A 21,253-nucleotide genomic window follows, 5' to 3' on the forward strand; every position below is an offset into this window, starting at 1 on the left:
TGCCGAGGAGCACGATGCAGGCGGGCTGACCGTGCAGGCGTGTCTCGGGGAACATGTGCCGAGGAGCACGACGCAGGCGGGCTGACCGCATAGGTGTGTCTCGGGCAACATGTGCCGAGGAGCACGACGCAGGCGGGCTGACCGCGTAGGCGTGTCTCGGGGAACATGTGCTGAGGAGCATGACGCAGGCGGGCGGGTCGCTCAGGCGTGTCTCAGGGAACATGTGCCGAGGAGCACGACGTAGGCGGGCTAACCGCGCAGGTGTGTCTCGGGCAACATGTGCCGAGGAGCACGACGCAGGCGGGCTAACCGCGTAGGTGTGTCCTGAGCAACATGTGCCAAGGAGCACGACGCAAGGGGGCTGGCCGCGCAGGTGTGTCTCGGGCAACATGTGTCGAGGAGCATGACGCAGGCGGGCTGACCGAGCAGATGTATCTCGGGCAACATGTGCCGAGGAGCACGACGCAGGCGGGCTGACCACGCAGGCGTGTCTCGGGCAACATGTGCCGAGGAGCACGACGCAGGCGGGCTGACCGCGCAGGCGTGTCTCGGGCAACATGCGGCCGAGGAGCACGACGCAGGCGGGCTGGCCGCGCAGGTGTGTCCCGGGCAACATGTGGCCGAGGAGCACGACGCAGGCGGGCTAGCCCGAGGAGCTACTTAGGCTGTAGCCTCTCCCTGCCCGCTTTGACAGTGGCGGGAGCTGAAAACTTCTATGTCTATTTTTCTTTCTGGGGGGGGGCGCCGGTTGCTTTCGCCGCACGCTTTCGGACGTTGAGATAGAGGCGTCAGGGCTCTGCCGCTTCAGCGGAGTTGCCACGTCAGGCTTTCATTAAGGCGGGGCATCTTTTGGCATTCCTAATGTGACGTGACGGTCACGCACGTGCGCGGGTGGGCTGCCGCCCATTCTCGGGAGGCGAAGGGGCGCTGGTTCTGGCGGGATATCTCCCTTAAATAGCGAACGCCCGGCTTCGTTCCCATCTCTCGTTGCCGAGTTTTCTCCTTCGGGTCTTGCCATCTTCCTTCCAGTCATCCTCCTAGCCTCCTGCGTCGCCCTTCCTTTCCCATAGTGCCCCCTGTTAAGGTTAGTGAGGATGACATCCTCTCCTTCCTCCTCCTCTACCCCTTCCCACGGAGCCAGGGAGGGACGTCCTCCATCGTCCCCCGTTGAATCCTCCGATGGGGAAGCGACGCGGGCTATCGAGGCCTTGATGTGGCTGCATGACCTAGACTCCTCCGTGAGTGGGTCATCGCTGGGGGGACTCCGGAAGCATTATGGTATCCCGTAGGACTATATCCTCAGCGCGCCCGAATCGGGACAGCGGGCATATGACCCAGTCCCGAAGGGTTTTGCCCTGACTCTAGACGCCCTGGAGGCGGGTTTGCGTTTTCCCCTTCACCCCCTCATTGTGTCCTGCGTCTCCCTCTGGCGGATTTCGCCGTCCCAAGTGGCGCCGAACTCTTGGCGCTACCTAGTGGTTTTCCTAGGGGAATGCCACTACGCCAACATCACCCCCACCCTCAACCTGTTCCGTTCCTGTTACTGTCTCTCCAAGGGACCGGGGGGTTATTTTCTATCTGCCCGGGCAGGCTTTCGAGTCGGGGGGGCCCCTTCAAACAACAAAGGGTGGAAGGGTAGGTTTTTTTATGTTAGCCGTGTAAGGGATTGGGGCTTCGGAGTTCGGTGGTCCGCGAGGGCGGTCGATAACACCGTCCCGAACCTGAGTGAAGCAGAGCGCCGGGATCTAGGGAGGCTTAAAGAGGCTCTCCCCAACTTCTAGGCCCTCCGGAACATGACCGAGCAATGGTTGGTCGAGGCGGGTCTCAGCCCGACTCCTCCGGGTACGTCAGTAACGCTAGGTTCGGACATTGCATGGCTCAATTCTGGTACTAATATTTTTCCTATTTCTTATAGAAATGGTGAACCTCCGATCGCTTCTAGGCGGTCAGGTGTTGCAAGCTCCCCCTCCAGCACTGCCGGCCGACCCGCAGCCCGGCTCGAAGGACGCACCGCTGGAGGTCGAGTCCGGGTGCCCTCGGAAGAAGGCGAAGGCAGCACCTTCAAAGGGAGCTGAAGCAGGCCCCCGTCGGGGCGAGGCCGAGCCTAGTCGGCAGGCGACCAGGAAGGGCCCGCGCCCTCCCTCCATACGTGACCTGTGCCGGCTGCCATCCGGAGACGAGGAGCCGTTCCCGACGCGGTTGGTGGGCGAGATCCCGACCGGGGAGGCAAGCGACCCCTTGGTTGCTCGTTGGGGAGGCCTGTCCCGAGGGGACAAGGTGTGGGCCGGAGGGGACTCCTCCGCGGCATTCCTTCGAGGCGCACTTCATCCCGACATGGCTCGGGATTTATATACCCTGCCCTCGGAGGCTTTGCTTGGGAAGTCTGCCAAGTCCCTGACCTGGGTAAGTGCTTCTCCTCCCCACTTGGGGGTGCTTCTCCGACGTTGTTCTTTATGACCCGTCTTCCTTCTTACAGGGCCTTCATTATGCGACGACCCTGATGGATAGGGTGCGTGATGCCAGCCGGGTCATCGGGGGCCTCGTCAACCGAAACGCCGAGCTCCGCCGTCAGGTCGAGGAGGCCCGAGCCGAGGCCGGCCCGGAAGCCATGGCGGCCACCAAGAAGCGCGCGACGGACTCGGAGGCGGAGGCGGCTCGCCTCAGGTCAGAGCTCGAGGCCTCCGGGAAATCAAATGAGGAGCTCCAGAAAACCATAAGGGTGGAGCGGACCAAGCTCCGTCTGTTGAAGACGGAGGCGAGCGCCCTCAGCAAAAAGCTGGAGGAGGCAAAGGCCGAGACGAGAGCGGCCTCAGAAGCACTGGCGGAGGAGGCACGTCTCCGACCCGTCAGGGATAAGGAGCTCGTCGAGGCATACAAGAAGTCCGAGGGGTTCGAACTTGGGCTGACGCGGACGGGACGAGTGTCTTTCGAGTACGGATACCGAATTGCAACGTCCCGCTTCCGCGCTCGCCACCTCGGCCTCGAGGTAGAGGAAGACCCCTTCACTCCCCACCCCGAGGATCTGGAGGTGGACATGCCCAAAGACGTCCCCTTTGATGACCGCCTGGACGTCCCATAGTAATAAGAGGGTCCTGTATTTTGTGTTGTGTTTTTTTTTGGTCGGTCTGTAAGTCGGGGTCAAGTCTTGTAATGTTAGCTTTCCTTAAATAAAAAGAGCACTTCTTCATATTGCCTGTCTTCTTTTTTCTCACACGAAGAATTTCTTAAGGTTTTGGACGTTCCATGTCCTGGGTAAAGGACAGCCATTCATCGTGGCGAGCCGGTAAGTGCCCGGTCGGACGACCCCGATGACCCGATAGGGTCCTTCCCACCTGGGGGAGAGTTTACCGCGTGCTCGAGTCGGGTTACTCACCTCGGCCCTGCGCAGTACGAGATCCTCCAGCCTAATAGGTCGGGAACGTACCTTCCTGTTGTAAATCCTGGCAATGGCTCTTTTATATGAGAGGGCCTTCAGGTGCGCGTTGGCTCGCTTCTCCTCGAGCAAGTCTAGTCTGGCTCGGAGTCCCTCAACCGACGTACCCTCGTCATAGGACTCCATTCGGGGGGTGACTACCTCCACTTCAACGGGCAAGACGGCCTCTGCGCCAAACGCCAAGCTGTACGGGGATTCCCCGTTTGGGATATTGGGTGTGGTCCACAAGGACCAAAAGACGCTCGGGAGTTCATCGACCCAGGCCGAACGGGCCGCGAGTGTCCTCCTCCGGAGGCCGCTCAAAATAGCTCGGTTGGTTACCTCGGCCAAACCATTCGTTTGAGGGTGCGCAACCGAGCTGAACCTCAGCTGTATCCCATAGCTTGCGCAGAATTCCTTGAACTGAGCACTGGCGAATTGCGTTCCATTGTCCGTGATGATGACCCTGGGCAGACCAAACCGGGTGACAATGCTCTTCCACACGAATGCCTCCACTTGACACTCCGTGATTGCCGCCAATGGTTCGGCCTCGACCCATTTGGTGAAGTAATCTATCCCGACGATAATATATTTTCGCTGTCTCGAAGTCGGTGGAAAGGGGCCGAGCAGGTCCATTCCCCACTGTGCGAAGGGCCACGCGCAATCCACGGGTGTAAGCGACACCGCCGGTTGCCGCGGCGTGGGCGCGTGCCTCTGGCATGCTTTGCACTTTCACACATACAACTTTGCGTCTCGGCACATGGTGGGCCAATAGTACCCCTGGCGGAGTACCTTAAATGCCTGTGTGTGTCCACCTACGTGTTCACCGCAAAGACCGCCGTGGACCTCGGCGAGGACCGACTCGGCCTCTTCGGGCTTGAGGCAACGTAAGAGGGGGAGCGAGTATGACCTCCTATACAGCTGCCCACCGATCTCACAGTAGCGGGCATGGGTTCGGCGCAGGGGGTTTGGAGCAGCCCCTTCCCCTGTATCTAGAGGAATATCTGAGTTCGGGATGTTCCCAAAGCAGGGGAGGGCGATCTACGTACAGTTGGGTTGGATCGATCCGTTCTGTGTTTCAGCGGACCGGCCAACTGCCCAGTCGATGGTTCCGCCCGGGGCCTTTTATTCTCCTCGCGTCTCCCGGACATCCAGGCTTCTGCCACGACATAGTGATTGGCCCGCTGTAGCATTTCCGAAACAGCGGAGGGGGCTCGTTCCACGAGGGACCAAAAGAAACTAGAGGGACGGAGACCTGCCATAAATGCCTGCATCAATAAAGAGGGTGAGCACTTGATAAGCCTCGGATTTTAGTGGCGAATCGATTCACAAAACGAGAGAGAGGTTCGTCCTCTTTTTGGTTCAGCCCGAGGAGCAGGGCGATGGATGGCTTTGGTCGAGCCAAAGCCAAGAAGTTGAGCTCGAACTCCTCGGCGAGTTGGTCGAAGGAGGTGATTCCCCCGGTCTTCAAGCCGTTGTACCAAGAACGGGCCAAGCCTCTCAGGGTCGTGGGAAACGCCCTGTACATCAGAGCGTCAGAGGTTCCATATAACGCCATCTGGGCCCGAAAGGTGGCCACGTGGTCGGCGGGATTGGTGGTGCCGTCATAAGCGTCCAGGGAGGGGAGTCGAAAGTTCACAGGGACCGGGTGATCCCGTATTTCGACCGAGAATGGTGACCCCTGGCGCGCCTCGTCCCCAAGCTCCCCCTTTGAGGTCCGGACCTCTCTCTGTATATCTTCAAGTCGCTGATTGAGAAAGTGCAGCTGGGCCCGGATAGAGCCCGTTGATTCAGCAGACATCGGCTCAGGCTCGGGTCGACCGGGAGGGTTTCCCCCCGCCTGATTTCCCAGGGGAAACACCCGAGCCAGAGGTGAACCGGGGGGGGACAGAGGTAGTCGCGTGAGCGGGCGCAGGTGGGTCTAACCGACGCACAGGCTGGGCCACTGATGGGTTTGTCGCATGGGAAACGATCGGGATTACCGTCTAAACCATTCCTGCCAAGGCCCGGACTTGAAGGGCGAGGTCATGAAAGGCTTCAGACGACACGGGCGAGGGGACACTCGGTGCGCCCTCGAGGGGAAATAAGCCCGGGTCGTTGAACAAACGCCAATAGCGTTCTGAGGTCGTGGCGGGATCGTCCATCCTCGGCTCATTGTGCGAGGGGTGCTCGGTCGGCGCCCCCACTAGGAACGGTCCCTCGGCAGGGGCTTCGTAGGGGTCGGTCAGAGGATCCCTCGACATTGGCCCTCCTTCTAGTGCCAATCTGTTGGTGTAAACAACTTTGTGCCGTGTCTCGGGGCCGACGCAGCTTAGTTCGAGGCTGAATGGCGGGGATCTTTGCTCGAGGTCTCTCGGGATTGCCGAAGTGACCGACCACGCGGACTGGGTCACGCCTGGGTTCGTCGGGATGCCCCGGGGGGAAGGCGCCCTCTCCTTGCGTCTCGGGGAAGTAGCTTCGTCTCCTTGCTTGCACATAGGTCAGGTCGGAAGCTCAGCCCGACCCTTCCGATGATCAAGTTAGTGATGTGGAGTGGAGTTTGTTATCTATGTTCGTCCCCCCCTTTTTTGTTTGGAATGCGGGGGTATTTATAGGGAAGCTTACTGTTTCCTGATGTGCCCGCTTGCAGGGAGCAAGCTCGTACTTCTGGTAGCGTCTGACACTGGTGTTGGCGTGGTGTGAAGGACCGAGTCTGAACAAGTCGTTAATGGGCCTCGGTGCGCGTTCTGGCTCGTCTGACCAGGTTCCGTCGGGTCGTTTGAGGTGTGAGGTGTCGTCCGGGACAGCTGACGTCTGCGCGAGTCTTGTCGCCATTTATTATCCCCATCAGGTTCGTTCTGTGGAGGAAGAAGTACACTGGTAGGGAGGTTGAAGACGAAGAGGACTCGGACTGTGACGACACCATTGATGATAATGAATTCAAGAGGAAGAGTGTCAAAGAGGTTTCCCAATGAAGAGCTAGCCAACGCCACGAGGGGCTTCTCCAAGGAGGCGAAGCTCGGGGAAAGAGGATTCGGGTCGCTGTACAAGGGTCATACGAGGGAAAAGCTTAAGCCGGCTGAGGCACCGGAATCCGGTGCAGTTGGTAGGCTGGTGCCAAGACGAAAACTTGTTTAGAACTTGTTTTCAAGCTAATTATCAGATCAAGAATTATAAATTTTAATTAAGATTAAATATGTTTAAAGTTTATAAAATTAAGCATTAAAAGTTTGCTTGAGACCCTAAAAAGTCTTGAATAATTTACAGAGATAAGCTATTACAGACCACAACAAAAAGTAGAGAAGAGGTTTAGTATAATATAAAGTTTAATATGATAACAAAAATAATTAAATTAAGATTTTATTGATAGTGAATATGAATTTATATAAACAAAGAGATATTACAAAAATATGATAATTACATATTTTTTAATTAATAATAAATATAAAATATTTATCTAAATCATTTCATAATTTACGAGATGATTCTCGTTATTGATAAAATTATGATAATATATTATTATAATTTTATAATTTAAAATTATAATAATATATTATGTGGTGTATGGGGACATCAAGCCTGGCAACACCATGCCGGACTCCAAATATTTGGGTTGGCTAGGCTCGCCGACCATGGTTTAGCCGGCACGATGGGTTACTTGGCCCCAGAATGCGTCACCACCGGCAAGGCGAGCAAGGAATCCGACGTTTACAGCTTCGGAATCATTGCCTTAGAGATCGCGTGCAGTAGAAGGCCGGTGGAACCGGCGGAGCAGCCGAATAAGGTAAGACTAGTTGAGTGGGTGTGGGATCTCTTCGGAAGGAGGGCGATTCTGGAGGCAGCATACGAGAAGCTCCATGGCAACTTCGACGAAGAACCATGGGTGGCTCATGGTTGTAGGGCTGTGGTGTGCTCATCCGGATTGGAGTCTGCGGCCATCGATGAAGCAGGCAATCTTGAGACGCCTTTGCCACAGCTTCCTCCCAAGATGCCGGTGGCGATGTACTGCATGCCTTCCGCAGACGAGATTCAATCTTTGGACACATCGTTAGAAGTGAAATGAGTTGTTTGCTTTCTACATATGATCAAAGATTTGACGTCTAGATTTTGTTTTCACACTTTGTGGATTTATAATTTATTATCGATTCGCTTAATAATGCTTAATAAATATCTATATGCTTAATATATGCATACAATATCTATATTTTACATAAGTGATTCAAATTTATTAAGTTAATATATTAATTGTTTCAAATGATGTTAGAGTAAATGCTAGCCTTGATAGTTACTGAATCTAAGAGTAGCATTAGAAACATAAATTTCAAAATCTTCATGCATAAGTCAATAGAACTTTCCAACCCTGTTTTCTTAGGGACATCTCTCAGTCAAGATTGGTTCTTGAATTCTTCTATGAAGTTTCCAGGAACTGCACTCTGATGCTTCTATGAATCTTCTTCTTGATGACTTTTCGATTTTGTTTTGAGTTACATCAATACACATGATGTATTTCAATCTAGTTTATTATGTATTTCAAACTGCAGCCTTCTTCTTTGATGCAAGATGGTTGAATGACAGAGACACACCAACCCCCCTGAAAGTTACTTATTGAATCATAATTCTAATCTTATGTTCAAAGGTATAAATCATACATTAGATTCACTCATTCAGAACTCACAATAAAGATCATAGTATATGAAGCTCAATCAGCTTTATACAATAATGCATGTTACTTCACAAGTCAAGTAATCTGCAGTTGACTTGACTTGTGAAGTAACATGCATTATTGTATGCTAAGCCTCTGGCGATTTTTCTCTCTGGTCATCTGTCTACTTATGCTAAGCCTTGCACTGCAGAAGCATTTGCAGTGTTCATCTGTGACCGACCAGCCATGGCGCAGCACAAGTGGAGCTTATTCTCTGTTGTCATCCACCTTTCATTTGCAGTGATGGTGATTCCTCTGGTGAGCTCGCTCTCCTTCAACTTCACTAGTTTCAGAGAGGACGACCAGTCATTCCATATAGAGGACGATGCATCCTTCAATGGCACGGTGATCGATCTTACGCGGTACCCCATGCAATATGCCACCGGCAGAGTGGTGTACAACGAGCCGCTCCTCCTGTGGGATGCCGACACAAGAAATCTGACTGATTTCACCACGAATTTCTCCTTCATCATCGATTCCGTCAACGAGTCGTCGTACGCCGACGGCCTGGCTTTCTTCCTGTCGCCTTACGGTTCCACCTTTCCTACCTACTCGAGGGGAGGCTTCCTCGGCCTCTTCAGCAACAGGTCCCTCGACAATACGACCGTCAAGACGGTGGCGGTGGAGTTCGATACCTTCTCTAACGAATGGGATCCGAAGGGAAATCATCTTGGAATCGATGTCAACTCGATCATATCAAACAAGACGGTGCCGTGGAACAGCCGTGTCAGGGATGGCAGACGGGCAAATGCATGGGTGAACTACGACGCCACCACCTTCAATTTGAGTGCCTTCGTAACCTACGGTGCAGATCGGCTCTCCAATGGCAGTACCAGCCTATCCCTCACCGTTGATCTGCGAGATTTCCTGCCGGAGAGGGTAGCAGTTGGCTTCTCGGCCACCACCGGCAGCTTGACTGAGACGCACACCCTCCTCTCTTGGTCTTTCATCTCAAACTTGCGAACCCCCTGAACAGAGGTAACAAGAAGCTGGTTGGAATTGCTGTCGCTGCTGTTGTCGGAGTAGTTGTCGTGCTTGGTGGCTTACTCGACTGCTGGTGAAGTTGTGCTTTATAAGATCACATCTTGTCAGTGAGCAAGATATGTAGATCTATACTTAGACATGTAAGGAAAACTTAGATCTTTATATCTTGATATCTTTGCTTAGAAGATAACATTCCAAGAAATAGCTGCGACTTACGTACATCGAGGTAGGAAGTCAAGCCTTAATCTTATCAATGGCATACGAGAAAGAGGAAGATAAAAAGTTATATGAATTCAACTGCAAGTATTTTAACCTGTTTAAAGAAAAGCGAGCGGTAGAGTACAAAATACAACTCATTTTTGATATACTGCTATCGAATCTCAACATGAACTGGAACTCAGCTTTGTTCTAGAACAAACAAGTGTAATGACAAGTAGCTTAGTTAGTCGAGAATGGTGTAATCGAACTAAGTTGTTCCCCTTATGATCATAGTGATGATGGTACCTAAGAAGGATAGATGATAGGCATATGCATTTACTACTATGCCGTGAACAATAATATCATAGTAAATTAGTATACCTTCTCATGGATAGATGACCTATTAAACCAGCTCTAATATGCTGCCATCATCACCAAACTAACCTTAAGTCTAAATCCCATAAGAAACACATGAAAGACAATATTCAAGATATGTCAAGGGTTATTCAAGTGATTAGTCATGTCATTCGGACCTTGCGATGCTCATGCCGCATTCATGTGATTGATGAATGATGTACTAAGTTCACACATCAGTAACTTTATCATCGTCTTCGATGATATTCTCATCTATAGTTCATCGAGAGAAGAACATATTAAACACATGTATAAGATATTCAATCTTTTAAAAAAAAAAAAATTACGGTTCAACCAGAAGAAGTGCGAGTTCAGGAAACAACACCCTATTTAACTTGGCTTTGTCATAAGTGAGAGAAAAATCTAGATTGATAGAGATAATGTCAAAGGTAATCTGAGAGTGGCCAAGGCCAAGAATAATCACTAGAGAAGAAATTGCATGATTATTTTTTCGATATGTTTGGACACACTTCAGGCTTTAAGCTCAATCATGTTCGATAGAGATGGACGATTCTTAAGTAAATTTTAGAGAATTCTTGGTGCCATTATGGATACTCAATTGAAGAAAAACAATATGTTTCACGTTCATTTACATACCATCGTTTAGGATATAGCCTCCACATCGAACGATATGGTTAGAAAGTCTCTCGTATTGACTCACATTCGATCAAGCAATGGACAACTCTATGACTCACATTCAAGTTATATTCTAACTCAAATAGCCTGAACCCAAACTGAAAGCTTAAGTTCACCAAACTCAAAGTCTCAACTTAGGTTAGTATAAGTTGGATTTCGATTGAGAGTCTAATTTTAATTAAGACTCTTCCCCTCCAAATCTTTAAAAGGGAGGTATGACAGCCCTAAACACAATAACACATAGAGTTGACTACAATTCAAAGAGAGAGTACCTGACCCTAAAGAGAAAAGGAAAGAAGGAGAGAGGTGATAGTAGGTTATAACATTAAGAAGTACAAGCTATCACATAGGATTTGGCGATATTCCTTTTCTTCAAAAAGCAATCTAGATTTTTTCTCTATCAATCCTCCTAGAAAGCGTAAATCCACTTCGAAGACGGATCGATATCACCAAATCCTTTCCCCATATGGATCATTTGATAAATTCTTTATTTTAAGCATATTCCTCATTATATTCAAGATTTTTCGTTCTTTCATTCTACCACATCATTATGTTGGGATAAATAAGGTATAGTTAGATGATTGACTCATCACAAAAAAAATTTAAATGCTTTACAATTGAATTCACTATCCTATTGATATAGTAGTTATCTTTAATAACTACTTGCTGAATTTATGAAAGACTTTTAATTTGTCTTTCAAAATATATACCAAGTTTTCTTGTATAATCATCAAGTGAGGAAATAACGATGCTTGTAAAAAACATTGTTGGAGTAATCTGACCATGAATATTAGTGTGAACTAACTAAAGTGGCTTCAGTGATCCAAAATTTGGCTCATGAGAAAGCTTTTTCTTGGTTAGTTGGTAAGTAGATACTTCCCATACTTGGTTTCATGAGAAATATAAGAGACATCATATACCATCTTTTTTGCTCATAGCATATTGAAATCATCAAAGTTTTCCATATGTCTCTAAAGATATCATTGTATCATTCTTGATACTTAGAATGAACAATCTATTCTTTGGGATCTCCACTAGGGTAATTAAGCAATTAGTATTGGTTCTTAAAAATGATTTATTATTTTTCATATAAATGCCATAGGCATTTTCTAAAATTGACCAAGACTAATAAAATTATTCATGCAAAGTAAACAATTAAAAGAAATCAATAATTTCTATCTTTGAAGTTGATATCGTCAATTTTGATTTACAATCCAAATAGGCAAAATTGACTTATCTTCTTGACCTCGTTGTATTATCGAGAATAGTTTCATCTATTGAGAGGCGAATTTCACTTGAGGATAAAAAATCTACATCTCATTTTAGTTCATTATTGGAAAAGACTATGCTAAGGGTGTATCGAGTGAGACCCTTCGGATAATTAATTTTATTTCAAAATAAAATATCTAAACTTAATGTTAAATTTGAGGTCTTAACCATTGTTATCCATGACAATAGATAGTTAAAGCGGACACACTATGTATATGAGATGTCTTCATCTGGTAAGACTGATAAGACTTATTGGGAACTTCAAATAATTTATTATCCTAAGAAATGCATTACATGCGGACATAAGCTACATTGGGCATAACAAAATTTTCTTTATTTTAGGCAAATACATCATGTATAAAGAAGATACTCTAATTTATGTTGAATATATATTTTTGTCTTGGGAGAATGTATTATGTACTAGTGTTAGTTTTGTTGGGTGCTTCAAGTGCTTTGTCATGGGTGATTACAACAATGGAAATAAAGACTCTTTGGACAATATTAGGTACTTTAGATATTTTTGACTAAACAAAAACGGAGGATATTTTGAGATATGTCGATTATTTCAAATGTTCTTTTGTCTTAGATGGAAGCATTATACACAATCGACACACTTTAGATTATATTGAGTACTTAAGATGTTTTTTTTGTCTAGAACAGACATATCATATACAAAAGGAACAATTTGAGTTATGGTAAATTCTTTAGATGCTTTTTTGTATCTAGAGAATGTATCATGTCCATGTGTAAGAAGAATACTTTGATTGTAATAAGTACTTCAAATATTTTTTTGGTTCTAAGCGAATAGCAAGAGGAACACTTTGAGTTTGTAAGGTGCTTCGGATGTTATTTTTTCTTAGGATATATCATGCATAAAAGGGACATAGTATCGGTCTTATTGTGCTTTAGGTGTAAAGCTACTTTTTTATTTGTATAATCGACTTTAACAATTTAAGTGATTGGCTAAAACAATGATAAAGAGCTTCGTAATAGAGAGATTTGGGTTCATCTTAAGGGAGATATTATCTTAAGTTAATAACATGCATTAGGCACACATGTATCTTTGGCCTAGAGTGGGCCATAGATCAAACATTAGGTTCAAGTGTGACTTGGGCATGGTTAGTCCGACCTAGGCTCTTGTTCGATGATTTTGCTTGAACTAGGGTTGATTGGAGTCGGTTGCCAAATATATATATTTTTTTTTTGATCAACTTATACCGGCCAATTTGAGATTTGGCTCCCTCTTTTTTATATGTTAGTTGAGGTTAGGCATTTCTGCTCAACTTTTTTTTGCATGAGAAGAGAATGGAGATATTTGAGATTTTTCAACTAATAAAGAGATCTTCAACATAAGAAATCTTTGAAGAAGTCCTGCATATTATGATGAGTTAGGTGTTTCCTCCTTATCTTCTTAGCACTAGTATGAGAAGAAATTTCTAGAAGTGGTTAATTAATGCTTTTGCTTCTCCTAAGATTCCCATGTGAGAACCTTGAGATACAGTTGATCCAAGGGTTCATCCTCTCTTTATCTAACTATAAGGAGTATTACAATATTTTATTTTAGTGATAGTTGTAGAATGTGATTGAGGTGGGAGGGAGATTAAAATATCACTTTTTTTATATTTTCATGTAAAGTAGTTGGAAAAGCAGGGTGAGAGTAATAGTTATAGGGACCATTTATTTTGAAATATGAAAACATATTGATTTTGAAGATCCATTTGTTAGAATGGTTTTTTGAGAAAATCTCATATCTTATTACATTGAGATGCTTGTCAAATTTTAGTTGCTCATTTAATGTAAGACTTATATATTTAATCGAGTGAGTCTCCAATTAAGGTAAGGATAATTGAAGAGATTGTGACACTTTAGAAAGTAGCCATAATATGATTAGATTAGAGTTTTCTAGGGCGGCTCCATTTGAGATGTCCTGTCAATTTCATATTATGATGAGTTATTGATATTTGTGTTATCACGAGCTATATCAATTACCGGATAAGAGGAATGATGGATCATTGGGTGAGGCTAAAGAAGGCTTTTAGTATAAATATTGATTTGAATTGGATTTTCTATTAGGAAAAGAAAATTTTTATGAGTTCTTTTAGGATATTTTCTAATTGGTCATCACCTCAACATACAAAATTGATTTAACCTAGTCTCTTTTTCAAGAATCTAAGTTCCAACTAGGAAAAAGAATTCTTAGTGAGGTAGATCTAAGATCAACCCATATACTCCTTTATGTTGTGATAGATTATTGTAGCGAAGTTTGGGATTCACCGATAAATTCTTATGGGTTCTTTTAGGTTTGGTTTTCATATCATATTTTCTAATACCAATCTAAAATGATAAATTTTAATCATAAATTCAACATACAAAATTGATTTAATCTATTCTCCTTTTCAAATATTATTAAATCTATAAGAGACAAAAGAAATTATTTAATTAGAAAAGAATTCCACTCTAAAATAAAAAAAAGGACCATTAGGAGTTTGAGGATTTAGATTATATCTCGATGTGTAGAAGACCCCTTCAATGGTTAATTTAGTTTTGATTTGTTACAAGTGAAAAAAGTACCATTAGGAGTTTGAGGATTTAGATTTACTTAAGTTTGATAGAAACTTTCCTAAAAAAGATTATATGAAATGATATTGGTTTTGTAACTATTATTGACCACAAAATATGTAAGGCCTTAGATGTGATGCTGATATAGCATGTTCAATTGGCTCGTTGTCATATCCGAACTAATTGGGTAGCATATATCCGTCCCAATCCAATTGATCGAAAATAATGTACATATGAAAGATGAATTAAGATGTTAGTGAGACTTTTAGTCTTCAAAATAGTCTCGATTCATCTAACTCAATAGACTTATTTTTATCCCATATGATTACTTTTTATGCCCTTTATTTATCATATCTCATGTATCATCGACTAAACTAATTTTTCTTGATATATTCTATTTTTTTATAGTTCTTCTCGACACAACCAACTTGAAGTTGGAAGAGAAAGAGAGAAGGAGAATTATGGAGCTTCACGAAAGAAATTAAAGAACCTATAATTTTCTTATAAATATTATTTTTGACAAAGACAAGTTCTCACCCAATATAATTTTACTCATTTAATATCTATTAGTAGGAATCAAGAGTTCATAAAAGGTCACACTAAATGTCATACATACATACATTCGACAATGGTTCAATATATCTATACAACATTTTAGTTTTTATATATATCTTTATGGTAAATTTTCATATAAAAGGAATTAAATTTAGTGTATTGTTTGAGGGTCCATTTCCTTACATAATTCAATTATTATTATTATTATTATTATTATTATTATTATTATTATTATTATTATTATTATTATTATTATTATTATTACTATTATTATTATTATTATTATTATTATTTAACTGTCCCCCCTCCGCTTCCTTCCTCTCCCACACCGGTATGGATTCCGAAGCTGCACCCAAGCTTCCCGTTCCCTCCAAGAAGAGGCCGACGTCCTCTCCCACCCCGCCCCAGCAACCGTCGGACAAGCCCGCGGAGCTCGCAGACCTCATCCGCACGCCCAAGAGGCTGGAGGAGCACCCGCCGCGGGCCACCAACCGGGGCTTCGCCTTGTCCGTGAAGGAGGTGAGCCAGGTCGCCCTCGGGCTTCAGAGTCCCACGGTCCGGTCTGATGTCGATCCCTTGCCGGCCGAGGAGCAGCTGGGACCTGTCTCGGGGCCTTGTTCTACTCCCAATTCTTCCGAAACTGAAACGCTTCTCAAGATTCCAGAAAAGTATGTTCTTGTTATCGGTGATCCACCAAAAAGATAGCTTTTTGGGTTCCATTCTGTCTACATTTGCTTCTCTTCTGATCAGGTATGAGTTACTGTGTGAGTTCTTGGATATCATGGAGAGCTCCATTCGTTTGCTTCGGCAGAAAGGGTTGATGTCCACATTCCCCAACATCTGCACCACTATTCAGAGTTTGATGGACAGGTGACAGTTTGATCTACTTGATCTTCTTGATATGATACGAAGCGAGTTTGATGAGATTAGTTTCTGCGCTCAGGAGGTTCACTTACGTGCATTTGGCACGGTTGAAGTACATTATGCCGGAAGCTATAATGATCAAGAAGGTGCTTTTGCATGATGTCGCTACTTGCTCTCTCAAGACAGAGCTGCAGGTGACACTGCGAGTCGATGCAGTAGCAAGGAACATGCAGGGAAAGAGTGAAAGTGGGCGTTCGATCTTGCCGGCAGTGTTCAGGGAAAGGCTTGTGGAGTTCTTCAAAAACCATCCTGAGGTACCGAAAAATCCGCCATAGTAGCCTTCTTATCTTATTGTTTAGGCAATCCTTGTGAGCACATAGACTTGCAGGTTGCTGCTCAGAAATCTTGCCCATTTGATGTTGTATGATTGTGCTCCAATGATTTCTTTTGCTTGGTAGATATCACAAGCCAATTTGGACTTAGTAAAAGATGTAATTTGTTCTGAATCTGATAAGTAACTAAATCTCTACAATGTTTTTATCTTTTCTTATCTACACAACACTGTCTTAATTCACCTTCAATTATGGTGTACAATAATTCATAGATTGAGGATTGCTTTAGAGCCATATTGATTTCTAGAATTGTATGTCAGGGAGATGAGGTTCCAGTTGAGCGGCTGCCGCATCCATTTAATCTGACAGAGATCAGTGGATACCCGAGAGTGAAATCCTCGTCAAATGCTGCTGTCCAGCAACAATTTCTGGTGCCGTCTCACATGTCCCAATCTTTTAATATCCTTAATCCACATAAAACTCTGATGTGATTTAGTGAGCTTGTCTTAAAGATGATGATCATTCTATTTTTTTTTGCTTCATCTGCCATAAAATGCACTCTGAAGTCACCCATATCAAATAAGTCATTGCTCAGTTCTCCTGTATCAACAACCTTATCAAGCGTATATGGAGGTGGTGAGAAGGATGCTGCAGGGTTGTCCAGAACTGATTACTGTTCTCATGAGGAATCAAAAGTTCAGTTGGAAACTCCTTCAAAACTCATGTTCACTCCATTAACGTTAATGACTGACACGCCGGAAATTCCAGCGTCAAAGCGATGTCGGACAACCCCTGCTTGTGATTCTACACCATCGAACAAGTCTGTGAGGCGATCGACCCGAACAAAGTTGTTTATGACTCCAGAAGAGAGTGCAGAAGCAGGGGAAAAGGAGAGTGGTGATAGAATTTTGTGTTCCAGTTATGACATTCTCAGTTTTCTACCAGAAACTCTCTTGCACTCTGTAAGTCTAAACACAACCTCTTTCTTTGGTTTATTAGCTTTAAATCATTTCGAGAAGTTTCTTGAAATGTTTTCTGTAACATAATTTCATGGTTGGATGCACTGTTAGATCTATCTTGCTCTCATTGACACAGCTTCCTTTTTTTACTTTTTATTTTTGATGATTTTATGCATCATTCATTTAAATGACTTCATCTGTTCCTCTTCCTAAAATGTAGGCATTGTGTTATAAGATAATTACTTCATGCTTTTATTTCGATTGACATGCTGTCTTTGTTCTTTTTTGTCTATTTTAGAGGAGGTGAGAAGAACATCTCCCTTATTGATCTCAAGAAAATTAAAATGAATGCACAAAACAAGGATTAACAAAATAGTAAATCCAGAGGAGTGTTTCTGATTTAGCTCGTGTTCGTCATGAATTTTATGTACTTTTTCCTTCAGCGGTTGAGGGAGATGTTTCAGGTCAAATTTATTTGAGATTATATGTTCCATGGTGCTTTCATTTTCTTAGCTATATGCCTTCTACAACATTAACAGTTTTTAATGGCCATATTTACAACACCTTTGTCAAAGCAAGTCATGAATGTTGTATTTTTTCAGATCAAGGAGAAAGAGCAGAAGACAATGCAGGAGAGGGAGCCTGGCTTTGCCATTGCTATTAGAAGGAAGAAGTTGATAGCTTCCTTGCCTACTATTTTTGACATGATCTTACTCATATTTCAGTCATGGAATCGGTCCGTCATGACAAAGCAAGACTTAATTCATAAGTTAGTATCAAGTCACTGTAAAATAGTCGATCAAGGTATGCCAGCTGACATTAGGCTGGAAAATAATTGATGTTTCCATTGTGCAAAAATAATGCTTTTTTTAGAGCTAAAATTCTGGGACTTCGATTGGCAGATGAGGTGGAGGACCAGTTAAAACTATTGTTAGAATTACTTCCAGATTGGATCTCCAAAAAGATTGCCTGCGATGGCGACATTCTCTGTTGGTAAGCTTCATGAGAAACAATTCTAATTTTGTGCTTGCAAGCTTGGCATCATACTTCATACTGTCATCACACTTTAGGTTTTAGACTTTTCAGGTTACCATAGCATTCATTATAGATTGGCTTAATAAGAATGGCAGGAGAAACTGATGTTTGAAGAAATTAACTAGTTTTTATCTAGGATTATATAACAAGCCAGCTTATGGCCTTTGTTACCTCATTTCGGATTGACATTTGCTTACCTCTATCTGTTTTTGTCCTCCCCTGACTAATAGTACATGGATGCATTTAGGTATCAAAAGGGAATAGATGACTGATATGTTCACAAATCAAAGTACAAATTATGAAACTCCCCACTTAAAAAGTGCATTCAGATTATTCTATGCATGCATTTTTTTTCAGAACTGCTCTTGGCTTTCTAATGATGATTATTTCCTCAAAGAACCATCAAACCAATAGCTGAACTCATCATCTAAGATTATGTACTGTGAAATTGACTTTCTTGTTCTTTTCCTTGTTACTACCATTTGATACATATTTATGACCAGATACTTGACTCATTACTAATAATGTGTTCTGCAGTGTAAGTAATGTATCAAACATAGACGAGATTCGGCAAAGGTTATCAGAAGCAGAGTAGGAAAATACACCTGTAAACCGATACATCCTGTCCTTGAGGTCTACCAGGACTGCGTATCGGAGAAGCTGTGGTTTGTGCTATTTGATGATGCTGCTCAGCTCTAAACTGGTTCTTGGCTTAGTTGGAATTGTGTATGTCTCATTCTTTATATATACATTTACAAAGTGAGCTTTTGAGGAAGCTATTACAGTGAATCGAAGATGTATTGATTATTTAGATTTATTAATCTGTTAAACTAAAAAATGATATTATCCCAATCAATGAAGTAGTTGATTTGAAGAATCCTTCATCTGATCTCTGAATTCTGATTATGGATGAAAATCTGATAATTATTTTCTTTTGGATTATTTTTCGGTATCAGATTAATGGAAGTCTTGCATACTGGAGTATCTGATCAACTAATTTGCTCGGCTGACATAAGCAAACTCATTGGCATATAACAATCCAATTTGTCACCTAACCAAAATTACTTTCTTGATTTAATCCCTACTGAATTCATCATGCAAGCTCATCATAACAACATACTGGAGTGGACATTTGAACCTAAGATCATGCTAGGCAAAGAGAATAATAAAAACACCATTGATCCACAATAATAATTGATGATGAAAGAGAAAGGAGAGATGCAAGAAACTATGATCAATCTTGATAAGACTAGATACATGAACCTGTAAGCCAACACCGAAAACACTGGATGTGGGATGGATCTAATATTAGAAATTCATGATACATGAACTTGTGCCTGTTGGAAATTTAGGGTTCATTGGGATGGGTCTAATGTTGCATCCTGGGAAATTTTCTTTCTATAACCAACCAAGAGGAAATATGACAGTCCTCTAAAGGTATAAACCAGAAGTGATACATGAAACCAAATTGCTATGTATCAAACCAACAACAAAATTTTCCTGATAAAAGAAAGAAACTTGTAGCCTTTTGTTACACCTCATAGCTATTGTTTTAACTCAAGAAATCTGTATTATGTCATGGAATATAGCAACACCACAAGATCTCAATTGGCTTTAGCCAAATACATAATTCCAGAAGCCCAGTGATAGAAAAGCAATTTGCAAAGTTGTGGTCCCATCCAAGTACCAGTACCAGTGTCACCATGGTTCCTTGCATCACCATTAATATGGTATCCTAAACTTAAATGATAGAGATGAAACTTGTGTATGGAAGCACAAAAGTACATTTTGTCTATAAGATACATCTTACCACTACTCATATGTCATTTATATTGGTTGTAACTTTGCCCTCTTGTATCTCCTGTTATATCTTTATCTTTTAAACCTTAAATATTATTTTTATTTCTTCCTCATTGTTTGTGATGTAGTGGTTTTGGCCTCTTTTAAAGAGAGTCTTGTTTGGAGGATTTATTCTGATTTCTTCTTGTTGATTAGATATTCATATGATTGTAAGAAGTCTAAAAGCTCATCGATGTCTTTTTATTTCTGAACGAAGACTATAAATAATTGAACCTTTTTATATAATTGTTAAAGGAACTTTTTACTATTTGAATATGTTTCATTTTTCAAATTCGATTATATTTATCATCTCAATCCTTTGTAGGAATTTTAAGAATCTTACATGTTTGTTTATATTTGTTTGGAGGTATCGATGATCATAACCTCCTTACAATCATCCTCATTAAGATCTCGATAAAGGAGAAAAGTGATCTTTATGCATCAGCCTCAATTCCTTCAAAACTTTTCTTGGTCTAAATCTTAAAGTTAAGATTTAGCTTGTCAGTTTGATTAAAAAACGTAAAAGAAGATAAACGAACTCATATAATTTTATCATAAATGAATCAATTTACAAAGATAAATTCTCATGCAATATAATATATTTTAAGTCACTCATCGTTATGAATCTCTATTTATTTAAAAGGATTATAATGTCATGCACTTATTTAAATATTCGAGCTAATTACATATTACCTCATGTATTAGCCTCCTTTACTATCTCGATCGCTACAATTTCAAAAGTTACATTAAGATTCCTATACTTACGAAAGCGAAACATTAAAATCTATTTACATGGTTAAAAAGATAATTTTATAAGGTAAAAAAAAGAAGATTTTGTTAGAGTAATAGGATTAAATATTTCAAATTTCAATATAATTTTTGAAAAACTAAGGATCGAAATACTAAAGATCACTATTTACAAGGGATAATATATAATTAGTCTTAAAGATTATTCAACACAAACATTCATATTTATTCACCCAACATGATTAAACAAACTTTTATAACTTTCTTATATACAAATCTTTTTATGAAAGATAATTTCTCAACCGATATATTTTTTCTTTGGCTTAATACCACCAACCTTTATCTATTTCAAATATGATCAAGAATGGATTCAATGTCTGTCACACACTGATTCAAAGGTCAATAGGTTCATGCACGTCGTCATGTTCAACGCCAACGTTCATTTCTTTCATGCAATTGTATTTATATTATGTTGACGGTGTAACACTCCCTCTCCTCCTTCCACCGTTTCCTTCTCTCTCTCTCTCTCGCTCTCTCTCTCTCTCTCTCTCTCTCTCTCTTCGCAGCACACGATATGGATTCCGAAGCCCGCCCAAAGCCTTCCGTTTCCACCAGGAAGAGGCCGCGCTCCTCTCTCACCACGGACCAGCTCTGGACTCCGGAGAAGCCGGCGCAGCACCCGCGCAGGGCCAGGAACCGGAGCGTCGCCTTCTCCCTCACGGAGGTGCGGCGGGTCGCCCTCGGTCTTCAGAGGCCCGCAGGTAGCGCC

At 43.0% G+C, this 21,253-nt stretch overlaps 3 protein-coding genes across 3 annotated transcripts; all 3 read left to right on the forward strand.

The window, feature by feature from the left end:
* The first annotated feature begins 7,040 nt into the window (after nt 1-7,040).
* Nucleotides 7,041-7,454, forward strand: LOC135649098 (L-type lectin-domain containing receptor kinase IX.1-like). The gene has a single exon (XM_065167207.1). It carries the CDS (start codon nt 7,041-7,043, stop codon nt 7,452-7,454), a length of 414 nt encoding a protein of 137 aa, XP_065023279.1.
* Nucleotides 7,455-8,201: 747 nt separating this feature from the next.
* On the forward strand, nt 8,202-9,241 carry LOC103999013 (seed lectin). The gene has a single exon (XM_009420640.3). The coding sequence runs from the start codon at nt 8,280-8,282 to the stop codon at nt 9,063-9,065; it is 786 nt and encodes a 261-aa protein (XP_009418915.2). The 5' UTR covers nt 8,202-8,279; the 3' UTR covers nt 9,066-9,241.
* A 5,800-nt stretch (nt 9,242-15,041) lies between these two features.
* Nucleotides 15,042-18,493, forward strand: LOC135649099 (CDT1-like protein a, chloroplastic). Its single transcript, XM_065167208.1, has 8 exons — nt 15,042-15,376; nt 15,459-15,578; nt 15,652-15,886; nt 16,225-16,335; nt 16,471-16,866; nt 17,466-17,667; nt 17,766-17,856; nt 18,436-18,493. Exons 1-8 carry the CDS (start codon nt 15,042-15,044, stop codon nt 18,491-18,493), a joined length of 1,548 nt encoding a protein of 515 aa, XP_065023280.1.
* The last annotated feature ends 2,760 nt before the right edge of the window (nt 18,494-21,253 follow it).

The sequence above is a fragment of the Musa acuminata genome, chromosome BXJ3-9 (genome assembly GCF_036884655.1).
Source record: "Musa acuminata AAA Group cultivar baxijiao chromosome BXJ3-9, Cavendish_Baxijiao_AAA, whole genome shotgun sequence".
Lineage (NCBI taxonomy): Eukaryota > Viridiplantae > Streptophyta > Magnoliopsida > Zingiberales > Musaceae > Musa > Musa acuminata.

Bases quoted from the DNA above. Each gene is read 5' to 3' on its own strand.
- LOC135649098 (XM_065167207.1), top strand. From the start codon at position 7,041: ATGGGTTACTTGGCCCCAGAATGCGTCACCACCGGCAAGGCGAGCAAG.
- LOC103999013 (XM_009420640.3), top strand. From the start codon at position 8,280: ATGGCGCAGCACAAGTGGAGCTTATTCTCTGTTGTCATCCACCTTTCA.
- LOC135649099 (XM_065167208.1), top strand. From the start codon at position 15,042: ATGGATTCCGAAGCTGCACCCAAGCTTCCCGTTCCCTCCAAGAAGAGG. The intron at 16,867-17,465 runs GTAAGTCTAAAC...GTATTTTTTCAG, and splicing joins CAGAAACTCTCTTGCACTCT to ATCAAGGAGAAAGAGCAGAA. The intron at 17,668-17,765 runs GTATGCCAGCTG...TTCGATTGGCAG, and splicing joins CTGTAAAATAGTCGATCAAG to ATGAGGTGGAGGACCAGTTA.